The 19,689-nt window shown below is 40.3% G+C and overlaps 1 protein-coding gene across 1 annotated transcript; it reads left to right on the plus strand.

Annotated features, from left to right (window-relative positions):
- Positions 1-434: 434 nt before the first annotated feature.
- Positions 435-10,810, plus strand: LOC146647663 (sodium- and chloride-dependent GABA transporter 3-like). Its single transcript, XM_085389361.1, has 15 exons — positions 435-588; positions 672-774; positions 3,471-3,502; positions 3,633-3,770; positions 6,811-6,889; positions 7,059-7,191; positions 7,278-7,412; positions 7,644-7,747; positions 7,865-7,989; positions 8,168-8,280; positions 8,369-8,506; positions 8,594-8,696; positions 9,194-9,294; positions 9,545-9,715; positions 10,664-10,810. The coding sequence occupies exons 1-15, from the start codon at positions 435-437 to the stop codon at positions 10,796-10,798; spliced, it is 1,764 nt and encodes a 587-aa protein (XP_085245487.1). The 3' UTR covers positions 10,799-10,810.
- Positions 10,811-19,689: the final 8,879 nt, after the last annotated feature.

Here is a 19,689-nt window from a genome sequence, read left to right on the forward strand (position 1 = left end):
CTAGAAGCATACGCTGATGGGTAAAGTTAAGTGGCAAACCGTCCTAACTATTTAAATTTATGCTGGAATTGTGTGACAGCAGGAATGTGCATCAAGTACATATGGTAGGACGTTTTGCCAACGCAGGAACACATATCTGGTAACTCCGATTATGCAAAACACAGGACTGTTAATATTCCAATATTAACCCTTTCATCACACTTGGCCAAATTACTGTGACCCAAATGACTTACTAAAATCTTGTTTTTGAGATAACTACACAGATTTCGGTCATCGCGCGTAATTGGAGTGCACGCTGCGGAGACTGTTACCGGTCAACTGCCACGTGCATTCCCAAAGCCTTATAATAATTTATATTGTTCATAACTTAATGAAACTACACCAAAACACTTAAAGCTCTCTACTGCACAACAGGCGAAATCCTTCGCCTTGAGATGAACAAAGGAAGAGTAAAGCGAAGTCAGAACACTGCTGGAGACAGAGGACGGTGGGCCAACAAAACAGAATATCTTCTGGTCGTTGCAGGAAATGTGGTGGGTCTGGGCAACGTGTGGAGATTTCCTTATCTCTGCTACAAGAATGGTGGAGGTGAGTTAAAAGGATCATTGCCGAGTAGCATAAAAAAGATCACATTCGATGCTACATAATCATCTTGGTTTGAATATTCTCAGGTGCCTTTCTGGTGCCATATTGTCTCTTAGCTGTGGTGTGTGGGATACCATTGTTCCTAATGGAGACTTCATTAGGTCAGTACACTCAAGAAGGATTTATTACATTGATTACATTAGTCTTGACACAGCCTCTGCCACCACATTAGATCAATTGCTCTGGGCCCCTTTTATCAGCTCCATCACCTAGTGGGGGTGGGGGGTCATAGTTTGGTCCCGCCTTCACTGTTGTGATTGGTGAGGGGGTAGGGACAGACTTAGGGCGTCGGGGGGTTCCCCGGAGGCATCTTCCTTGGGGGGCTCAACCCGGGGTAGCGGTCACGTCCGGTTGGGGGCTCTGTTGGCTCTCAGGTGACTGTTTCCTCGCGGCTGCGTGCAGCGGGGCTAGGGGAGGGTCTGTGCTGACGGACGTGGGTTACTGACCTGGCAACCTGGCTGCCCCTGGGTGGGTCCGGGATGGGCGTGAGGTTCTGGGGGCGCTCCGTCTCTGGGCTGGGGCCCGGGCCGGGCCTCGGGGGCTTGGGTCCTGGTTGGTGTGTTGCCGGGGTTGTGGGCGGGTGGGTGCATGGGGGCCCGGCCCTGGAGCAGGGTGCCGCCGGTGCGTCGAGCCGCCTGGGGGGCTCTTCAACTGGTGGGGGGGATGGTCACATCTTGCAGGAGCTTTCTTCTCTTCAGGAACTCTCTGCAGGAGGGGGAGATACAGGAGAGGTGGAGGAAGATCTCAGCCTGGGCGTTTACCGTCTTATGTAGTCTGGAAGATGTGTGGATGGTGGGGTGGGTGTAGTTTTCTCTGTGGTGGGGTTGGGTGGACTGTCCAGGGCTCTGTGGAGCCGGGGGGCGCTACTGCACTGGGCCCCGGTCTGATGGGCCTGGGCCCCCCTTCCCTGGCGGGTCGCGGAGGGTGGGAGTGCCTACTGGGGTCAGCGGGGGAGCTGGCCCCAGGGAGGGGTTACCTGCCCCTCCCTTCCTTCCCTCCCCATCTCCAGCTGCCTCCCTCTTCCCGCTCCTCCACAACCACCCACACATGCAGGGCCTTGGAGTGGGGGTATGTCACCAGGGTGCAGAGGAGGCTACCCCCCCCGTCCCCTTCTGGCTGCCTCTGCCTCAATTTTATCCCACAACTTAGACATTCACATTATTCACACTCTCATTACACATACATATAGGATCTTGGGGGTGGGCACAATCACGGAGTCCAAATTACCATCAGGGTGTATACCTCACCCCTGACGTCGTTGCCCACCTCTCAATTTTAAATACACTTAGTCATTGAGGGCTAGCAGGAGGGACTATGCGCTTACCTGCTGCTCCTTGGCAGGTAGCTCCATGCCCTCCTGGGTTTTAATTGCACCTTAGAACACATATGCATCAACACTACAATGAGCGGGTGGAGGGAGGTTTGGAGTCTTCTCCCACCCCCATTCTCTGCGGCCTGCTGGAGCGGGAGGGCTAGTAGGAGGAGTTGGCCGTCCGACTGCGGTCTGGGGTGTGGGGCCTCCCTGCTGCTGCGGAGTCGGGGTGGTCTGCCTCTCCCCACCGCAGAGAAAAGGGTAACACCACCTGGGTCTGGGTGCAATTCCCCCCTCCAGGGGCAAGGGTACCTAGACCCGGTTTGTAGAGTACGCTTGGGGAGTGTGATTGTGTGTACAGCGTCTCTTTATGTCTGTCTCCACGTTGGTTGAGTGTGGAGTGAGTGCATATGAGAGCATGAGGGTGGGAATGGATGTTTGTGTCTGTGTGTGCCTGTATGTCTGTGTCTATATGTCAGGTTGGGTATCAGACGCCACCTCTCTGGGGACATCTCAGGCCCTCCAAGGTTTGGAGGCCTATCTCCACCCACCACCACTTCCCCTGCCGGTGGCGGACTCCCTCAGGTGTCGGTGTGTTGGTGGTTCTTTGTGTCTGGGGGTGGGCGTCCGGGTACACACCGGCTCACTCCTTGGCGGCCGCTTGTCGGGGCCTGGGGCCTGGGGCTCGCTCGGGCCCCTTTGGAGGTGGGGTGCCCCCGGCCTCTCGGCCTGGGGCTCGGTCACTCAGGCACAGCTGGGGGCCGGCGGAGCTCACGGGCGCGTCACTGCAACTCCCCCTGACTTCTGCTCCGCGGCTGCTGGGCGAGCCCTCATCTGGGACTCTCCTCAGCTCTTACTGGAACAGTGGCGCGGCTGCCCCTCTGTTGGTCTTCCATGGTCTCTTGTGTTCTGGGGGCCTCTGGATGTCTGGAGTTTTGATCTCCTCCATACCCGCTTCACACCCTGGAGGACGGGGCTGTGGCCCCCCCACACTCCCTAGCAGATCATTACATGGAGAAACCTTTGGAATGCAAGCATGCTGATCCACACAGGTATGCACACATGGGTATTCACAGACGCGGACTAAAGCTTTCTTGGCTGCTGCCTCAAAGCACACTGTGCGCTGTCTATCTTGCGTGCTGCACAATATCGTTTATTATTTAGTAAATATTGATATCTATGACTAGCTAGTTTATTGTGATGGTGCTTTGTTTTCTCTATTATTATGTTGCTCTTTGTTGTTTGCTGTCTCCTCTGTTTGGAGAGGAGTTCTTTTTTTTCTCTCTCTTCCCCCCCCTTCTCACCGTCTCTTCTCCCCTTTGGTTTTCTTTCTTTCTCTCCCCCTCTTTCTCTCATTCATTCCCCCTGTCCTATTTATTAAAAAAAAAAAAAAAAAAAAAGACAAAGGATGAACTGAAGCTCTGCCATCACGTAATGTCGCATACTGCTGTTTCTGATGTCATTTAGAAAAAAAAAAAGAAAAAAAAAAAAAAAGAAAAGAAGGATTTATCACCTGCTGGAGGAAACTGTGTCCACTGGCACAAGGTATATTTGCTCAGTTAAAATATTAAATCAGCAGGGAAAATAAGAAATTATATTTGAAGTTTTAAATGCTCATGTTGTATTAGCTCCACAGATTACAATATTTTAACCATCATTTTTATTTCCATCATAGGAATTGGATATGGAGCTTTCATAATGAAACTTTATGACTTTAGCTACATTTTAATACAAGTCTGGGCTCTCTTCTACCTCGTGTTTTCATTCAGCTCCCAGCTGCCATGGGTCAGCTGTGAGAACACCTGGAATACAGGTAAGGCAACATTCAATCAGCAAAAAAGGCATGATATTAGCAACAGTTTTAGATTTGTAAATATATAAAAGTAAGTCGCAAGAAATGACTGTAATCACAACATAATCCCCCCCGAAATAGATGTGAACACTCATAAGAAAACAGTATAAACACAAAATCAGTCTTTCCATTTTCAGCTTTGTATATTTTTATCTATCATCTTCTTTTATCTATCAGGCTTTACTGTAGTATAGCATAGTATATTACTGTAGTATAGTACATATAGTAGTATATAGCAGTATATAACAGTTTACCTCACATTAATGGTTAAATTGATTGTTTTCCTGTTCCACCTGGAGCATCTCTTCAGGGAAACTAAACTTATTATTCATACAGACATGTATTTTAGTCATAAACAAATTATATATAGATAGAAATAGATATATATATGTTCAGTTTATTCAGTTTAGTTTAGTTAGTTACTGTTGTTACTCTCTTGGAACAACTGTGGCCACATCTGCTTACTACACTACTATTATTCAGTCTGCTGAAGGAAATATATGTAGTTTGTTTTCCACATTCAGACAGCTTTAACACATTCTGGTGCACTCTGTAATAAATATATGGACTTTTTTTTATACCAAATTATGAATATTCATCAACAATTGCCTTCTTCCTGCAATGCAGGGACGTGTTCTGCTTGCACCTTTTCACCTACCCGACTGTCATTTTCTTTATCCAGTTTTGAGCTTACTTCAGTATTTCAAATATCTTCCATTATTAGTAAGGTAAAGTCAATGACATGTCAACTTGATCCACTGCCTTCCAATCTTGTTAAACTTTCCTTCCCCTCTCTTGGCCCACTTATTACTAATGTTGTACACTCCGTCCTTATCTCTGGTTCTGTTCCAGCACTTTTAAAAACTGAAATACTTACTCCAGTGCTGAAAAAATGGTTCAGACACAAACAATTTAAAAATTTAGAATCTGCCTTTCCTTTCCAAAATTATTGAACAGTTGGTTTATTGGTTCATAAACGCCTTACTGGAAATAATTTAAATGAAGAGTTTCAATCTGGTTTATGTTAATTTCCAGTGTAGAAACAGCTCTTGTGAAAGTTACAAATGATCTTTTACCTGTAGGTGATTCCAGACTCATCACTATTCTCATTCTCCTTGATCTTAATGCAGCTTTCGATACAATCTCCCATCATATCCTACTCTATAGATCAGCCTCTATTGGCATCAACAATATGGCACTTGCTTGGTTTCCCTGATACCTCTCCAGTTGTTCACAGTTTGTGCAACTGCATACACAGATCACAATCCAGTTGATTAATTCAGTTTATCTCTGCCTTTCTGCAATAATTTCATTTAATTTCACTGTTATGCAGATGACACCCACCTCTATTTGTATTCCAAACCCACTGCCACTCCCCCACCCACATCTGTTTTTGAATGTTTGTTTGAAATTAATGGTAATAAATCTGAATGTTTTCTTATTGTTACAACATCTACTCTGTCTAAACCTAACAGTTTTTCATTATCTACCGATAATTCCCTTTGCATACCTTCCTGAGTCTGGATTTCATCATTGATAGTACTATCTCCTCCACAGCACCAGTGTTGGGAAGGTTACTTTTGAAATGTATTCCACTACAGATTACAGAATACATGCCCCAAAATGTATTTTGTAACGTATTCCGTTATGTTACTCAATGAGAGTAACGTATTCTGAATACTTTGGATTACTTAATATATTATCATGCTTTTTACAACTAATGAATGTCCTGTTCCTGTGTGATTCATTACTATTACTGAAGGCTACTCGCAGGCTACTCAATAGCAACTAGATTTTTAAATCTTAATATAAAATGAGTAACAGTAGGGTGGACATTAGGTAAGGCTGCACTTTTTGCAGCGATCTCGTATAGAAAACTATTCCGCGCTTATATAAAACAGATCCACGGCTCCGAACTGTAGTAAAGGGACCTCTGGTTAACACGTCGGTTTCCGTGTCGGGCTCATAGCCGAAAACTAGCTTTACTTTGTTGTCTTGGTCAACTTTGCTGGCGAGAGACAGAGAGAAGCGTTGAAAGGCTGCTCCAGCGGAACTTGTTGTTTCGGAGGAAAACAGGAACACGGTGTACACTCGAGTCTTAATAGCTTACTTACAACTGGGCTCGTCAGGCACTCTTTTTTGGCTGCAGTGGTTATTATTATATTTACATGCTTCCAGCTCCCGTTTCTGCTCGATGACAACTCATACTTTTCCACTCACCTTTTTTTCCCTCCCTCGCTCATAGATACATAACGTGTACGGCAGTCCATTCTCCCTGCAGCACGGACTACACTGCCCATGAGGCTACATTCTTTAGGGCTATGTCTGTAACACTCTGCTATTGCCTTCATATTAAATCATTTTAAAAAAATATTTCTTCACGTCATTATGAGACTCGAGATTGAGACACGGGCATTTGAGCCTCTTAATGTGTGTTTTGTTTGGGTTTCCACCTGTGTGGAATTACAAAAAATAGAGAGGGCATAGCCTAACATATGAAACAGGAAAAGACTGCCGTGTAATCCCTTTATTTCAACAAAGTAACGGTATTCTAAATACCACCCTTTTAAACGGTAACTGTAACGGAATACAGTTACTCATATTTTGTATTTTAAATACGTAACAGCGGTACATGTATTCCGTTACTCCCCAACACTGCACAGCACATATAAACAATATCACCCAGTCGGCCTACCTTCATCTTCGCAATATTAACTGCTTTCATTTCTCACTTACTCAAACAATACTGCCATACTTGTCAATGCTCTTGTCATATCTCGGCTTGATTACTGTAAATCTCTTCTCTGTGGTTAGAATTCTAGAATTTTTTTATGCTTTTGTTTTGGGGTTTTAGTTGTGTATTTTATTCCCATTTAGTGGTGTGTGTGTTTTTAAATTTCTGTACTAATGTAAGGTGACCTTGAGGCTTTTGAAAGGTGCCTATAAATAAAATGTATTACTATTATTGTTGTTATAAGTTACTTATCTCACCCCAATCCAGCTAACTGTCTTGGTCTTTACTCATCTAACGGGACTGCAAATCTAACCAACACCACCTCTGCTGCAGTCGAGTTCTGGGAGTGAGTTCAATTCACTTATAATTTAAAGAGCTCTCATGAGTAAAATTTGAATTCTGATGCAATCGCTGCAAGTTTCTGTATAAATCCACTAATTACTTTAATTGAACATAACAAATTATAAATTAATTAAAAACATGATTTTTGTTTTTCCTAATTTTCCCTCTCTGAGGCGTCGGATGCTGGGTATGTCTGCAGGTATCGAGGAAATGGGCGGTGTGAGGTGGGAGCTGGCTCTTTGTTTACTGGGCAGCTGGGTGTTCTGTTACTTCAGCATTTGGAAAGGTGTCAGATCTTCTGGAAAGGTCACTGGAAGTATTTTGATAACTTTAAGCTGAACTCTTTTTTTGTATCACAAGATTTTAAATAAACTTAGTTTTTTTCTTTTCAGGTAGCCTATTTCACAGCCCCATTTCCCTATGTGATACTCCTAATACTGCTCATTAGAGGGCTCACTTTACCAGGAGCATGGGAAGGAATTTACTTCTACCTGTATCCAGATGTGAACCAGCTGGCTAACCTTGAGGTATATTGCTTACTTAATTTCATGTACACCATCGTGGTTGCCAGCATGACAAACTTGAATAAATACCATTAATTTAAAAATACTGATTTCTACTGTTTTCTTTTTTTGGACTCTGCTGTAGGACCTTTAATTGAGCTAACCAACATATAAATATTCCCATAAAAACCAATTTCAAATAGAATACAGCCTTTTCTGGTACATGCATCTGATATATATATTTTTCTGTTACAGGTCTGGATTGAGGCAGGCTCTCAAATATTCTTCTCCTACAGCCTGACGATGGGGACTCTAAATGTTCTGGGCAGCTACAATGATTACAACAATAACTGTTATAAGTAGGTACAAGTTACATGAATTGTCACCTTTATTGGATTTAAAAATAGGTTTAACTATTATATATCCAATTATATGAAAAAATACAGACTTTATGATTGCTTTACTTTGCCCCCCAGAGACTGCTTTTGGCTGTGTCTGCTGAACAGCGGAACCAGTTTTGTTGCTGGGTTTGTCGTCTTCTCTGTACTGGGATTCATGGCAGAGAAACAGGGTGTAACTGTGGATGCTGTGGCTGAGTCAGGTATAACTTCTTGTGCATATAAAGATTCAGAGTGAAGTCAAGGTTTTAGGCTCTTTCAGCTCTGTTGATGTATTTTGAAGCAAAAGAGTTCTGAAAGCAAGTATTAATTCGAACAAGGTTTTGTATTAATGTTTTATGGTGAGTATAGACTTCGTTCTTGTTTAACTGTGATTCACAGGTCCAGGTCTGGCCTTCATTGCTTACCCTCAGGCTACAGCGATGATGCCTTTGCCACAGTTCTGGACCGTCTGCTTTTTCCTGATGCTCATTCTGCTCAGTGTCGACACACATGTAGGAATGTTGTACTGACTGTTTATTAACTAACAACTGTTCAGTTGAATATAAACCTGAAAACAGTCACTCATAATCCTGTCTCCAGTTTGTGACAGTAGAGAGTGTCATCACCTCCATCAGTGACTTGTTTCCGACGTTGTTTCGTGCTCCAGTGAGGCATGAGATCTTTGTCTTTATCTTCTGTTCAGCCTTCTTTCTCATCCATCTGACCATGGTCACCGAGGTAAAAAATAACCAAATAAATGCTTAAAATGCTGGTTGTTTTTCTAAGCTTTGTTAATTATTAAAACACTTCCTCATTCTCCGCCAGGGAGGAATTTACATATTCCAGCTTATTGATTACTACGGTTGCACCAGAGCTTGTCAGGATTGTATGGCTGTTTGTCAGTGTGTGGCTATAGCCTGGATTTTTGGTGAGTATTTGACTACATATAGAAGACATTACCGTAATGAGCAGATGGTCACAGATGGTCAAATGCTGAGTGAGTAGCCAAGTAGAAAAATAGACGTAAAACCCAAATGCAGCACATAATTTATTTGATTTTCAGACAAAATGAGTAAAAGCCACACTGAGCAAAGTAGGATGACATTTTTACTCAGTGTCTTTCTTACTGTTGAATTATAAATACTGAGCTTAACTGAGACGTGTGGCTCCTGTAGAGGTTGCTCTAGGCTTTTTTGTGACCTTCCATGAGTCACCAGTGTGCTCCTGGGGTACTTTTGGTAGGCTGTCCACTCCTGGGAAGGTCCACCACTCTTTCAAGTTTTCTCCATTTCTAAAATTGTCTGCCCCCATGGTTGACTGGAAACCCAAAGCTTTTAAAATGGTGTTAACTGCTTTCCATAAATGGCGCAAAATAAGAAAAGGGTTTATACCATATCTTTACATGAACCTCTGAACTTCCAACAGGTGCTGATCGTTTTTCCAACATTATTCAGGACATGGCAGGACAGAAACCATCTGCCTTCTTTAATCTGTGCTGGAGATACATCATTCCTCTGCTGACACTTGTGAGTCCAAAACATTGATAACGGATGGATAGGTGGTGATACATTTTAACAAGTTGATCACAATTTATGTTTGTTACAGTTTCGAAATTTAACTGCATCAAAGTGAGATGGCAATTATTCACTAGTCTAATCCTCATTACTGATTTTAACGTTGCCATCATCTCTTTCAGTAATTATTGTAATTATGGGATATAACCATGTAAGAACTATGTATCTAAATTTTATTTTGTGATTCACCCAACCTTTCCAGTCTTCCTTCATCTTGTACCTCGTTGATTATCAACACCTCAAGATTAACAACTCGTACGTTTACCCAGACTGGGCGTACACACTAGGATGGGCCATGACTCTGTCGTCTGTTCTCATGGTACCACTGTTCGCAGCTGTACAGATGTATTTAACACCAGGCACCTTCAGACAGGTCAGTGCTCAGTGAAGATACTCCTGCTATTTTGCCACACACTGTTAACACCGACCTTTTTCTTCTTCGTTTAGTAGAATCAATACATAACATTTAAAAGAATAAAGCCAGCCAGCTATGGTAATTCACAGGTGTGAGACTGCGTGGCTTAGTTCAAAGGCAAGTTCAACAAAACTTGTTAACCCATTAATATTGTTTAATTTTACAAAGCTGACAAATAGGCTCGTCTTTCAGTGATGGTCTTTTGTCCTATTTTTCATGGCTTGAGAATTAGAAAAATGTAAATATTTATCTTCATTATTTCATGTTATGATGGTTCGACCCTCCTCTATCACAAATTAGCACAGGTATGCACTGGGAGTTTATAAAACTGCAATGTTTTGTAGAGGTAAAGATGCAGGCTTGATCTTAAAAAAGCATGGCTCTGAAAATCTGGTAACTTTTAGTTGTATGTACAGCTGTACACTATGATTATATGCTAGCAGTTTATTATAGACTTTTAGACAGTTAACTTTATTACTGTTGAATTGAATTGAATTCAGTTTTATTTATATAGTGCCAAATCACAACAACAGTCGCCTCAAGGTGCTTTATATTGTAAGGTAGACCGTACAATAATTCATACAGAGAAAAAACCCAACAATCATATGACCCCCTATGAGCAAGCACTGTGGCGACAGTGGGAAGGAAAAACTCCCTTTTAACAGGAAGAAACCTCTGGCAGAACCAGGCTCAGGGAGGGGCGGAGCCATCTGCTGCAACTGGTTCGGGTGAGAGAAGGAAGACAGGATGAAAGACATGCTGTGGAAGAGAGCCAGAAACTCATGACTCACACCTTACATAATCAATCACATAAACCTACCGCAGTCATGGCTGAATGGCTTAATATATAATCACAGCCAAGTTTTCAATGTATTAACTAATCAGTCGTCCTTTTCTGTGTTCCAGCGTTTGCCCATCCTTTGTCGTCCTGCTGAGGAGACAGTGAAGCAGACAGAAAATGAGGGAATGAAACTAAGTCGCGACAACTGTAAAGCTGAAGCCCTTTGCGGGGACCGTGTTTCCAGTTCACTTAAAACTTAAGGTTAAAAACCTTTTCAGCTCTCATGACTTTGTAGTAATCAGCAATGATTTATTAATAAATTCACAATTAAATGAAAACAAACTTTAATGGTTGTTCATTTTGGACATGTCTCAAGTCTTTTGTTTTAGCACACTGTCTATACAAAGAACCAGTTACATACTCATGTTGTTAGCATTTTATAAACTTTGTAAATTAGAAAATTACATTTAAAAGACAGTAAAAATATTGACGATAAGCAAACAGGGTTTCAGTATTGTCTGAAATAACAGCAAATGTTGATGATACCAAAAGTGTAATTAAAGTGAACTAATTAGATTTTCGACAGCAGAGTTAAAGTAGCCTTTGAGCCTCCCATTCGCCAAAGATTTACATGGGAGGCATTTAGATATCTACAGATGTCAGCTAACTAAATGGTTTTAGTTAATTAAAATAACATTGAATGAGTGCACACACAGTTGATTATATTATTAAATGGATGTTTTCAATATACTCTGCACTGTATACTGTAAATATATATGAGAATCATAGTTTTTCACATCTTTATGCAGAGTTTTTTTTTAGTTCTCACTGAGGTTCTGTTGTATGTGATACTGTTAGACAAAGTATTTAGTCAGCAGGTCAGCGATCAAAGTGCTTATCAAACAATGCAGCAGCTATGCCCGTTACTGCCTGGTGTGAGTCTGATCGTGTCACACATCCCCCAGTGTGATTTGATTGGTAAATGAATGAGCTTGCATAGCCAGCCCCTTATTGTACCAGGTGAAGTCTTTGACATCAAGATGAACAGTGGAAGAAGAACAAGGAATCAAAACAAAAGACAGAGGATGGCGGACCAGCAGAAACATATTTAATTTTTGCACAAAATGTTTGTTCTGTTGATGGGAAACAGCTTATTTTTGTACCACGTGTCTCTTTTTCACTAAAGGTGCCGTATGATCTGTTACAGTTACTATAGTTTTGTATTTTCTAATTATTATAATTTTTTATTCTTATTTTGTCTTTATTTTTAATTCGGTTTAATTTCAGTTAGTTTCCAGAGTTTTCTTGTTTAGTTTCTTGATTAAAACTGTTTATTTTTAGTTTATTTTTAGTCGTTTCAGCGATAGTTTTCATCTTTTTAATTATAAACGTGAAGGAGGGCATATGTCAGAGGCGAGATTTAGAAAAACAAAACAACAAACAGTACAGCTACAATAAAAACACAGATTGTTAAAGCAGTTGACTCACAGTCTTGTAGACATCCAGAGTCTCAATAAACCACCGATCCCTCAGGCAAATTGTATTTTTAACCAAACTAACAGAAAAATAAGGATATTTGGCAATATTATATTGTTTTGTTATTTTTATTTTAGTTAACTAAAATGTTGTTTTCACGTTTCACAGTTTCAGTTTAGTTGGCCAGTACACCAAGAAGGATTAGTTACACAATACAAGAAACTGTGTCAACTTTAAAGGTTAGTCTTACGTGACTGAAATGGAACCAAAGCTGATCATTACAATTTGGAGAAAAGATTGAAGGACCTAAACTTTGAAGTGAGGTGTTATGATAACTACAAGCTGGAGGCAGTCCTAGATGTTGTCAAATTGTCAGTAAGAGCCAAATATGGCTCACCCAGCTACTGTTCCCAAAAATCTTTAACCAACCTCCACAGACAAAGTAAGCATTTATTTTGATAATCAGGCATGCAAATCATTAAACTTCATGACTTCAGCTATAGTATAATCCAAGTCTGGGCTCTCGTCTACCTGCTGTTCTCATTCAGCTCTCAGCTGCTCTGGGCCAGCTCTGAGAACACGTGAAACATGGGTAAAATTAGATAATGGAGTTTAATTTGGGGAATAATACTGTTTCATATTAACTTCTTTCTAGGTACCTTCACCCGTTGCCTTCACAAATAACACTGTTTATTCCCCAAACCATCTGTCTGGGGCTCAGATTTACCATCATTCCTCAGCAAATTAGCAAAAACTACTGTAACACACAGAGACTCTAGGTCTGACCAGCCATTGCAGCCGTTGGCAAAAGATGACAACCAATACAATTCTAAAAGATAATTTATTAGTACAATGACCAAAAATATGAAGGGACAAAACAGTCCAGTGTCCCAAGTCAGCTTCATTTTACATGTCAACCACTTAAACAGGGATCAGTGGTTGTCCTCCAAGACCCACCACCCTGTAAGTAGAAGGCCAGTAATCACTCCGGCTTCAGCAACCCAAACTTGCCTTTAGGCTTTGCTATATAGTAGGCCCTGACAGAGAGAGAAAATATCACCCCATCTCCATGATACAATTCACAGAGCAGAAAACTGTTCACCATAAATATATTTAAATCAAGTCATCTTAGATCTGGCCATATGACACACCTGCGCAGAGAGACAAAATATCACAGCAGTGTTTGTAGTGTGGGATATAAGTAGAGTATTCGAATACAGCTGCACTAGATTAATCCACCCCCATCACAGCCATTTGCTCACAACAAATATGACATACAAAATTGTCGAACCCCTCTACAGCCACTTATCCCTCGCTTTACCGAGCTCACTGGCTCATTTTAGCTTACATTGTCTAAACTCAGAGTCTAACTTATGACCTTGTTATGGATTTTATTGAGCACATGACCAATTATTTTCTTCAAACTTTTTCAGAAGTACATCCTTCCTGTTCTGGCACTGGTGAGTCAAAACAAGGAGCCTTTAGATCTTAAAAAATTGAAGCCAATCTAAAGTGCCCTGAATTCTATCTAATGACCAGTGAGGGTCATCTCCTCTGTGGAAAAAAGATGTATGATTGTGTCAAACTCATTTTAGTTCAAAAAAACCACAGACAGCCTAATTTATTCTCTAGTGAGTTGGACGAGTAGAGCCCAACCATCCATCCATTTGTTTTTAACTATTTATCCATTTCAGGGTCACAGGGGGGTGGAGCCTTTACCAGTAAAACTATATGTAACAGCTGGCAACTTGCCTAACTCAATATTTTTACCTTTTTTAACTTCTTTTCAATGCTTTTTCAATCCTTTGGTGTAATGCTGGCTTTGCATCACCACACCCGGAATATTTATGCAGTATATTAACAATACAATTATGTCACTTTGCAATGTTATCCAGCAGGACGAACAAGACCGAGGGCAGTTAAAAAGGGTTCTTATTTATGTTCTTATTTAGCACTTTTCTACTCTTCCCGAGCTCTCAAAGCACTTTATGCAACTTGCAACACAGAAGCATCTTTTTCTATTCTGTTTCTATGTAAGTGCTTTCTATCTAACACTCACACACATTCACACTCTGATGGATGCAACTCTTGTCCAAGGATATTTGTCATGCAGACTGGAGCAGCCAGGGATCAAACCACCAACCTGTTAATTAGTAGATGACCTGCTCTTCAGCCCCAAGTCTTCATGTTTGACACTCATGTTATAGAAGACATAATGAGCCTTGTCCTTATTTCATCTGCAGCTTCATTAAACATTTTCCTGATGGAGCTTCAGTATTTGGCTGGTTTTCAGCAATAATTCATTCCAGTGCTGAATAACTGTGGGTAACACAACCTCCTCACCTTTTCATCTTCCCTCCATCCTCTCTGTGTTGATTAGCAGCACCTCAAGATTAATGACTTGTACATTTACCCTGAGTGGGTGTAAGCACTATGATGGATCAGGACTTTGTGCTCTGTTTTCTTGCTGCCAATGTTGGTATTTGAACAGATGCGTTTGACAGCTGGTACCTTCAGACAGGTTAGTGTTATACCGATGCTTTTCTGCTGTATCTTCCAAATAGATCAACACACTTATTTTATTCCATGATCACCCCCCAGTCGGTGATCTGCAAGATCATGATAACTTTAAGTTACTTATACTTCACCTGGGTGCCAAAATATCTAGCTAGTCATTCCAGAGTTTGTCTTTTCTTCGTCACCCCACTGAACATCTGCCCTGGCAGAGGAGACCAATGGGACAGGAGGGAACAGCTGCTGAAATGATGACTTAACCAGTGACAGCTTAATGTAACCTGTAAAATCACATTACCAATTAATCAACTGATTATTCAGCCAAATGCTACAAGGGCAGATGGCCAAGTAAAATAGATCTTGTATGCATATTTTTTCTTTTTTCTGGGTTTACAATTTTAGTCTAGATTTTATTTATTTTTATGCTTTGTTGCATATCTTCAAGAGCCTCAAAAACATTAAACTCTTCAGTTTGCACCTACTAGCATCAGCTAGCACTCCTAAACCATCACAGATATGTTTTTACTTTATTTTATTTTATATCAAATGCTTCTTTGTCTCGTATGAATTTTGTATGAATCTGATTCTATTAAATGTTCTGTCACTGGTCCTCACTAAGCTGCCACCTTTTGATCTCGATCTTCAGTTTTGTGATCATCAGATTTAATAGCAAACATGAAACAGTCCAATAGCTGACAATTTCTAACTAGTTCTAAGGACTCCACTATTTTCATTTAATATTAGTCAAGTCTAAGATGCTTGTGATTTTTGTGGAATCTACTCAGATTATTTTCTTACTGCTGTTTCAGTTTCGTCATTGTTTCCATATTTTCTATATAACTTATGTGCACTGCTTGTGATCACAAAAGTGTAACACAGAGTCAGACAGACCAACTTCAGGGAAAACAGTCTTTCTAATTAGGAAACATAAAACACTGCAGCACAAAGCAAAGTGCAGAAAAATGAATCAGGAGGGATTAAACATTTCCTTCTTTTTGAGGGCTGTCTTGTTGCCTGCTGCCAGTTTCATTATTGTAATTATGGGATATAACCATGTAAGAACTATGTATCTAAATTTTATTTTGTGATTCACCCAACCTTTCCAGTCTTCCTTCATCTTGTACCTCGTTGATTATCAACACCTCAAGATTAACAACTCGTACGTTTACCCAGACTGGGCGTACACACTAGGATGGGCCATGACTCTGTCGTCTGTTCTCATGGTACCACTGTTCGCAGCTGTACAGATGTATTTAACACCAGGCACCTTCAGACAGGTCAGTGCTCAGTGAAGATACTCCTGCTATTTTGCCACACACTGTTAACACCGACCTTTTTCTTCTTCGTTTAGTAGAATCAATACATAACATTTAAAAGAATAAAGCCAGCCAGCTATGGTAATTCACAGGTGTGAGACTGCGTGGCTTAGTTCAAAGGCAAGTTCAACAAAACTTGTTAACCCATTAATATTGTTTAATTTTACAAAGCTGACAAATAGGCTCGTCTTTCAGTGATGGTCTTTTGTCCTATTTTTCATGGCTTGAGAATTAGAAAAATGTAAATATTTATCTTCATTATTTCATGTTATGATGGTTCGACCCTCCTCTATCACAAATTAGCACAGGTATGCACTGGGAGTTTATAAAACTGCAATATTTTGTAGAGGTAAAGATGCAGGCTTGATCTTAAAAAAGCATGGCTCTGAAAATCTGGTAACTTTTAGTTGTATGTACAGCTGTACACTATGATTATATGCTAGCAGTTTATTATAGACTTTTAGACAGTTAACTTTATTACTGTTGAATTGAATTGAATTCAGTTTTATTTATATAGTGCCAAATCACAACAACAGTCGCCTCAAGGTGCTTTATATTGTAAGGTAGACCGTACAATAATTCATACAGAGAAAAAACCCAACAATCATATGACCCCCTATGAGCAAGCACTGTGGCGACAGTGGGAAGGAAAAACTCCCTTTTAACAGGAAGAAACCTCTGGCAGAACCAGGCTCAGGGAGGGGCGGAGCCATCTGCTGCAACTGGTTCGGGTGAGAGAAGGAAGACAGGATGAAAGACATGCTGTGGAAGAGAGCCAGAAACTCATGACTCACACCTTACATAATCAATCACATAAACCTACCGCAGTCATGGCTGAATGGCTTAATATATAATCACAGCCAAGTTTTCAATGTATTAACTAATCAGTCGTCCTTTTCTGTGTTCCAGCGTTTGCCCATCCTTTGTCGTCCTGCTGAGGAGACAGTGAAGCAGACAGAAAATGAGGGAATGAAACTAAGTCGCGACAACTGTAAAGCTGAAGCCCTTTGCGGGGACCGTGTTTCCAGTTCACTTAAAACTTAAGGTTAAAAACCTTTTCAGCTCTCATGACTTTGTAGTAATCAGCAATGATTTATTAATAAATTCACAATTAAATGAAAACAAACTTTAATGGTTGTTCATTTTGGACATGTCTCAAGTCTTTTGTTTTAGCACACTGTCTATACAAAGAACCAGTTACATACTCATGTTGTTAGCATTTTATAAACTTTGTAAATTAGAAAATTACATTTAAAAGACAGTAAAAATATTGACGATAAGCAAACAGGGTTTCAGTATTGTCTGAAATAACAGCAAATGTTGATGATACCAAAAGTGTAATTAAAGTGAACTAATTAGATTTTCGACAGCAGAGTTAAAGTAGCCTTTGAGCCTCCCATTCGCCAAAGATTTACATGGGAGGCATTTAGATATCTACAGATGTCAGCTAACTAAATGGTTTTAGTTAATTAAAATAACATTGAATGAGTGCACACACAGTTGATTATATTATTAAATGGATGTTTTCAATATACTCTGCACTGTATACTGTAAATATATATGAGAATCATAGTTTTTCACATCTTTATGCAGAGTTTTTTTTTAGTTCTCACTGAGGTTCTGTTGTATGTGATACTGTTAGACAAAGTATTTAGTCAGCAGGTCAGCGATCAAAGTGCTTATCAAACAATGCAGCAGCTATGCCCGTTACTGCCTGGTGTGAGTCTGATCGTGTCACACATCCCCCAGTGTGATTTGATTGGTAAATGAATGAGCTTGCATAGCCAGCCCCTTATTGTACCAGGTGAAGTCTTTGACATCAAGATGAACAGTGGAAGAAGAACAAGGAATCAAAACAAAAGACAGAGGATGGCGGACCAGCAGAAACATATTTAATTTTTGCACAAAATGTTTGTTCTGTTGATGGGAAACAGCTTATTTTTGTACCACGTGTCTCTTTTTCACTAAAGGTGCCGTATGATCTGTTACAGTTACTATAGTTTTGTATTTTCTAATTATTATAATTTTTTATTCTTATTTTGTCTTTATTTTTAATTCGGTTTAATTTCAGTTAGTTTCCAGAGTTTTCTTGTTTAGTTTCTTGATTAAAACTGTTTATTTTTAGTTTATTTTTAGTCGTTTCAGCGATAGTTTTCATCTTTTTAATTATAAACGTGAAGGAGGGCATATGTCAGAGGCGAGATTTAGAAAAACAAAACAACAAACAGTACAGCTACAATAAAAACACAGATTGTTAAAGCAGTTGACTCACAGTCTTGTAGACATCCAGAGTCTCAATAAACCACCGATCCCTCAGGCAAATTGTATTTTTAACCAAACTAACAGAAAAATAAGGATATTTGGCAATATTATATTGTTTTGTTATTTTTATTTTAGTTAACTAAAATGTTGTTTTCACGTTTCACAGTTTCAGTTTAGTTGGCCAGTACACCAAGAAGGATTAGTTACACAATACAAGAAACTGTGTCAACTTTAAAGGTTAGTCTTACGTGACTGAAATGGAACCAAAGCTGATCATTACAATTTGGAGAAAAGATTGAAGGACCTAAACTTTGAAGTGAGGTGTTATGATAACTACAAGCTGGAGGCAGTCCTAGATGTTGTCAAATTGTCAGTAAGAGCCAAATATGGCTCACCCAGCTACTGTTCCCAAAAATCTTTAACCAACCTCCACAGACAAAGTAAGCATTTATTTTGATAATCAGGCATGCAAATCATTAAACTTCATGACTTCAGCTATAGTATAATCCAAGTCTGGGCTCTCGTCTACCTGCTGTTCTCATTCAGCTCTCAGCTGCTCTGGGCCAGCTCTGAGAACACGTGAAACATGGGTAAAATTAGATAATGGAGTTTAATTTGGGGAATAATACTGTTTCATATTAACTTCTTTCTAGGTACCTTCACCCGTTGCCTTCACAAATAACACTGTTTATTCCCCAAACCATCTGTCTGGGGCTCAGATTTACCATCATTCCTCAGCAAATTAGCAAAAACTACTGTAACACACAGAGACTCTAGGTCTGACCAGCCATTGCAGCCGTTGGCAAAAGATGACAACCAATACAATTCTAAAAGATAATTTATTAGTACAATGACCAAAAATATGAAGGGACAAAACAGTCCAGTGTCCCAAGTCAGCTTCATTTTACATGTCAACCACTTAAACAGGGATCAGTGGTTGTCCTCCAAGACCCACCACCCTGTAAGTAGAAGGCCAGTAATCACTCCGGCTTCAGCAACCCACACTTGCCTTTAGGCTTTGCTATATAGTAGGCCCTGACAGAGAGAGAAAATATCACCCCATCTCCATGATACAATTCACAGAGCAGAAAACTGTTCACCATAAATATATTTAAATCAAGTCATCTTAGATCTGGCCATATGACACACCTGCGCAGAGAGACAAAATATCACAGCAGTGTTTGTAGTGTGGGATATAAGTAGAGTATTCGAATACAGCTGCACTAGATTAATCCACCCCCATCACAGCCATTTGCTCACAACAAATATGACATACAAAATTGTCGAACCCCTCTACAGCCACTTATCCCTCGCTTTACCGAGCTCACTGGCTCATTTTAGCTTACATTGTCTAAACTCAGAGTCTAACTTATGACCTTGTTATGGATTTTATTGAGCACATGACCAATTATTTTCTTCAAACTTTTTCAGAAGTACATCCTTCCTGTTCTGGCACTGGTGAGTCAAAACAAGGAGCCTTTAGATCTTAAAAAATTGAAGCCAATCTAAAGTGCCCTGAATTCTATCTAATGACCAGTGAGGGTCATCTCCTCTGTGGAAAAAAGACGTATGATTGTGTCAAA

The sequence above is a fragment of the Rhamphochromis longiceps genome, linkage group LG18 (assembly GCF_057381845.1).
Source record: "Rhamphochromis longiceps isolate RC_006_pf linkage group LG18, R_longiceps_female_GT1.1, whole genome shotgun sequence".
NCBI classification, from domain to species: Eukaryota; Metazoa; Chordata; class Actinopteri; order Cichliformes; family Cichlidae; genus Rhamphochromis; species Rhamphochromis longiceps.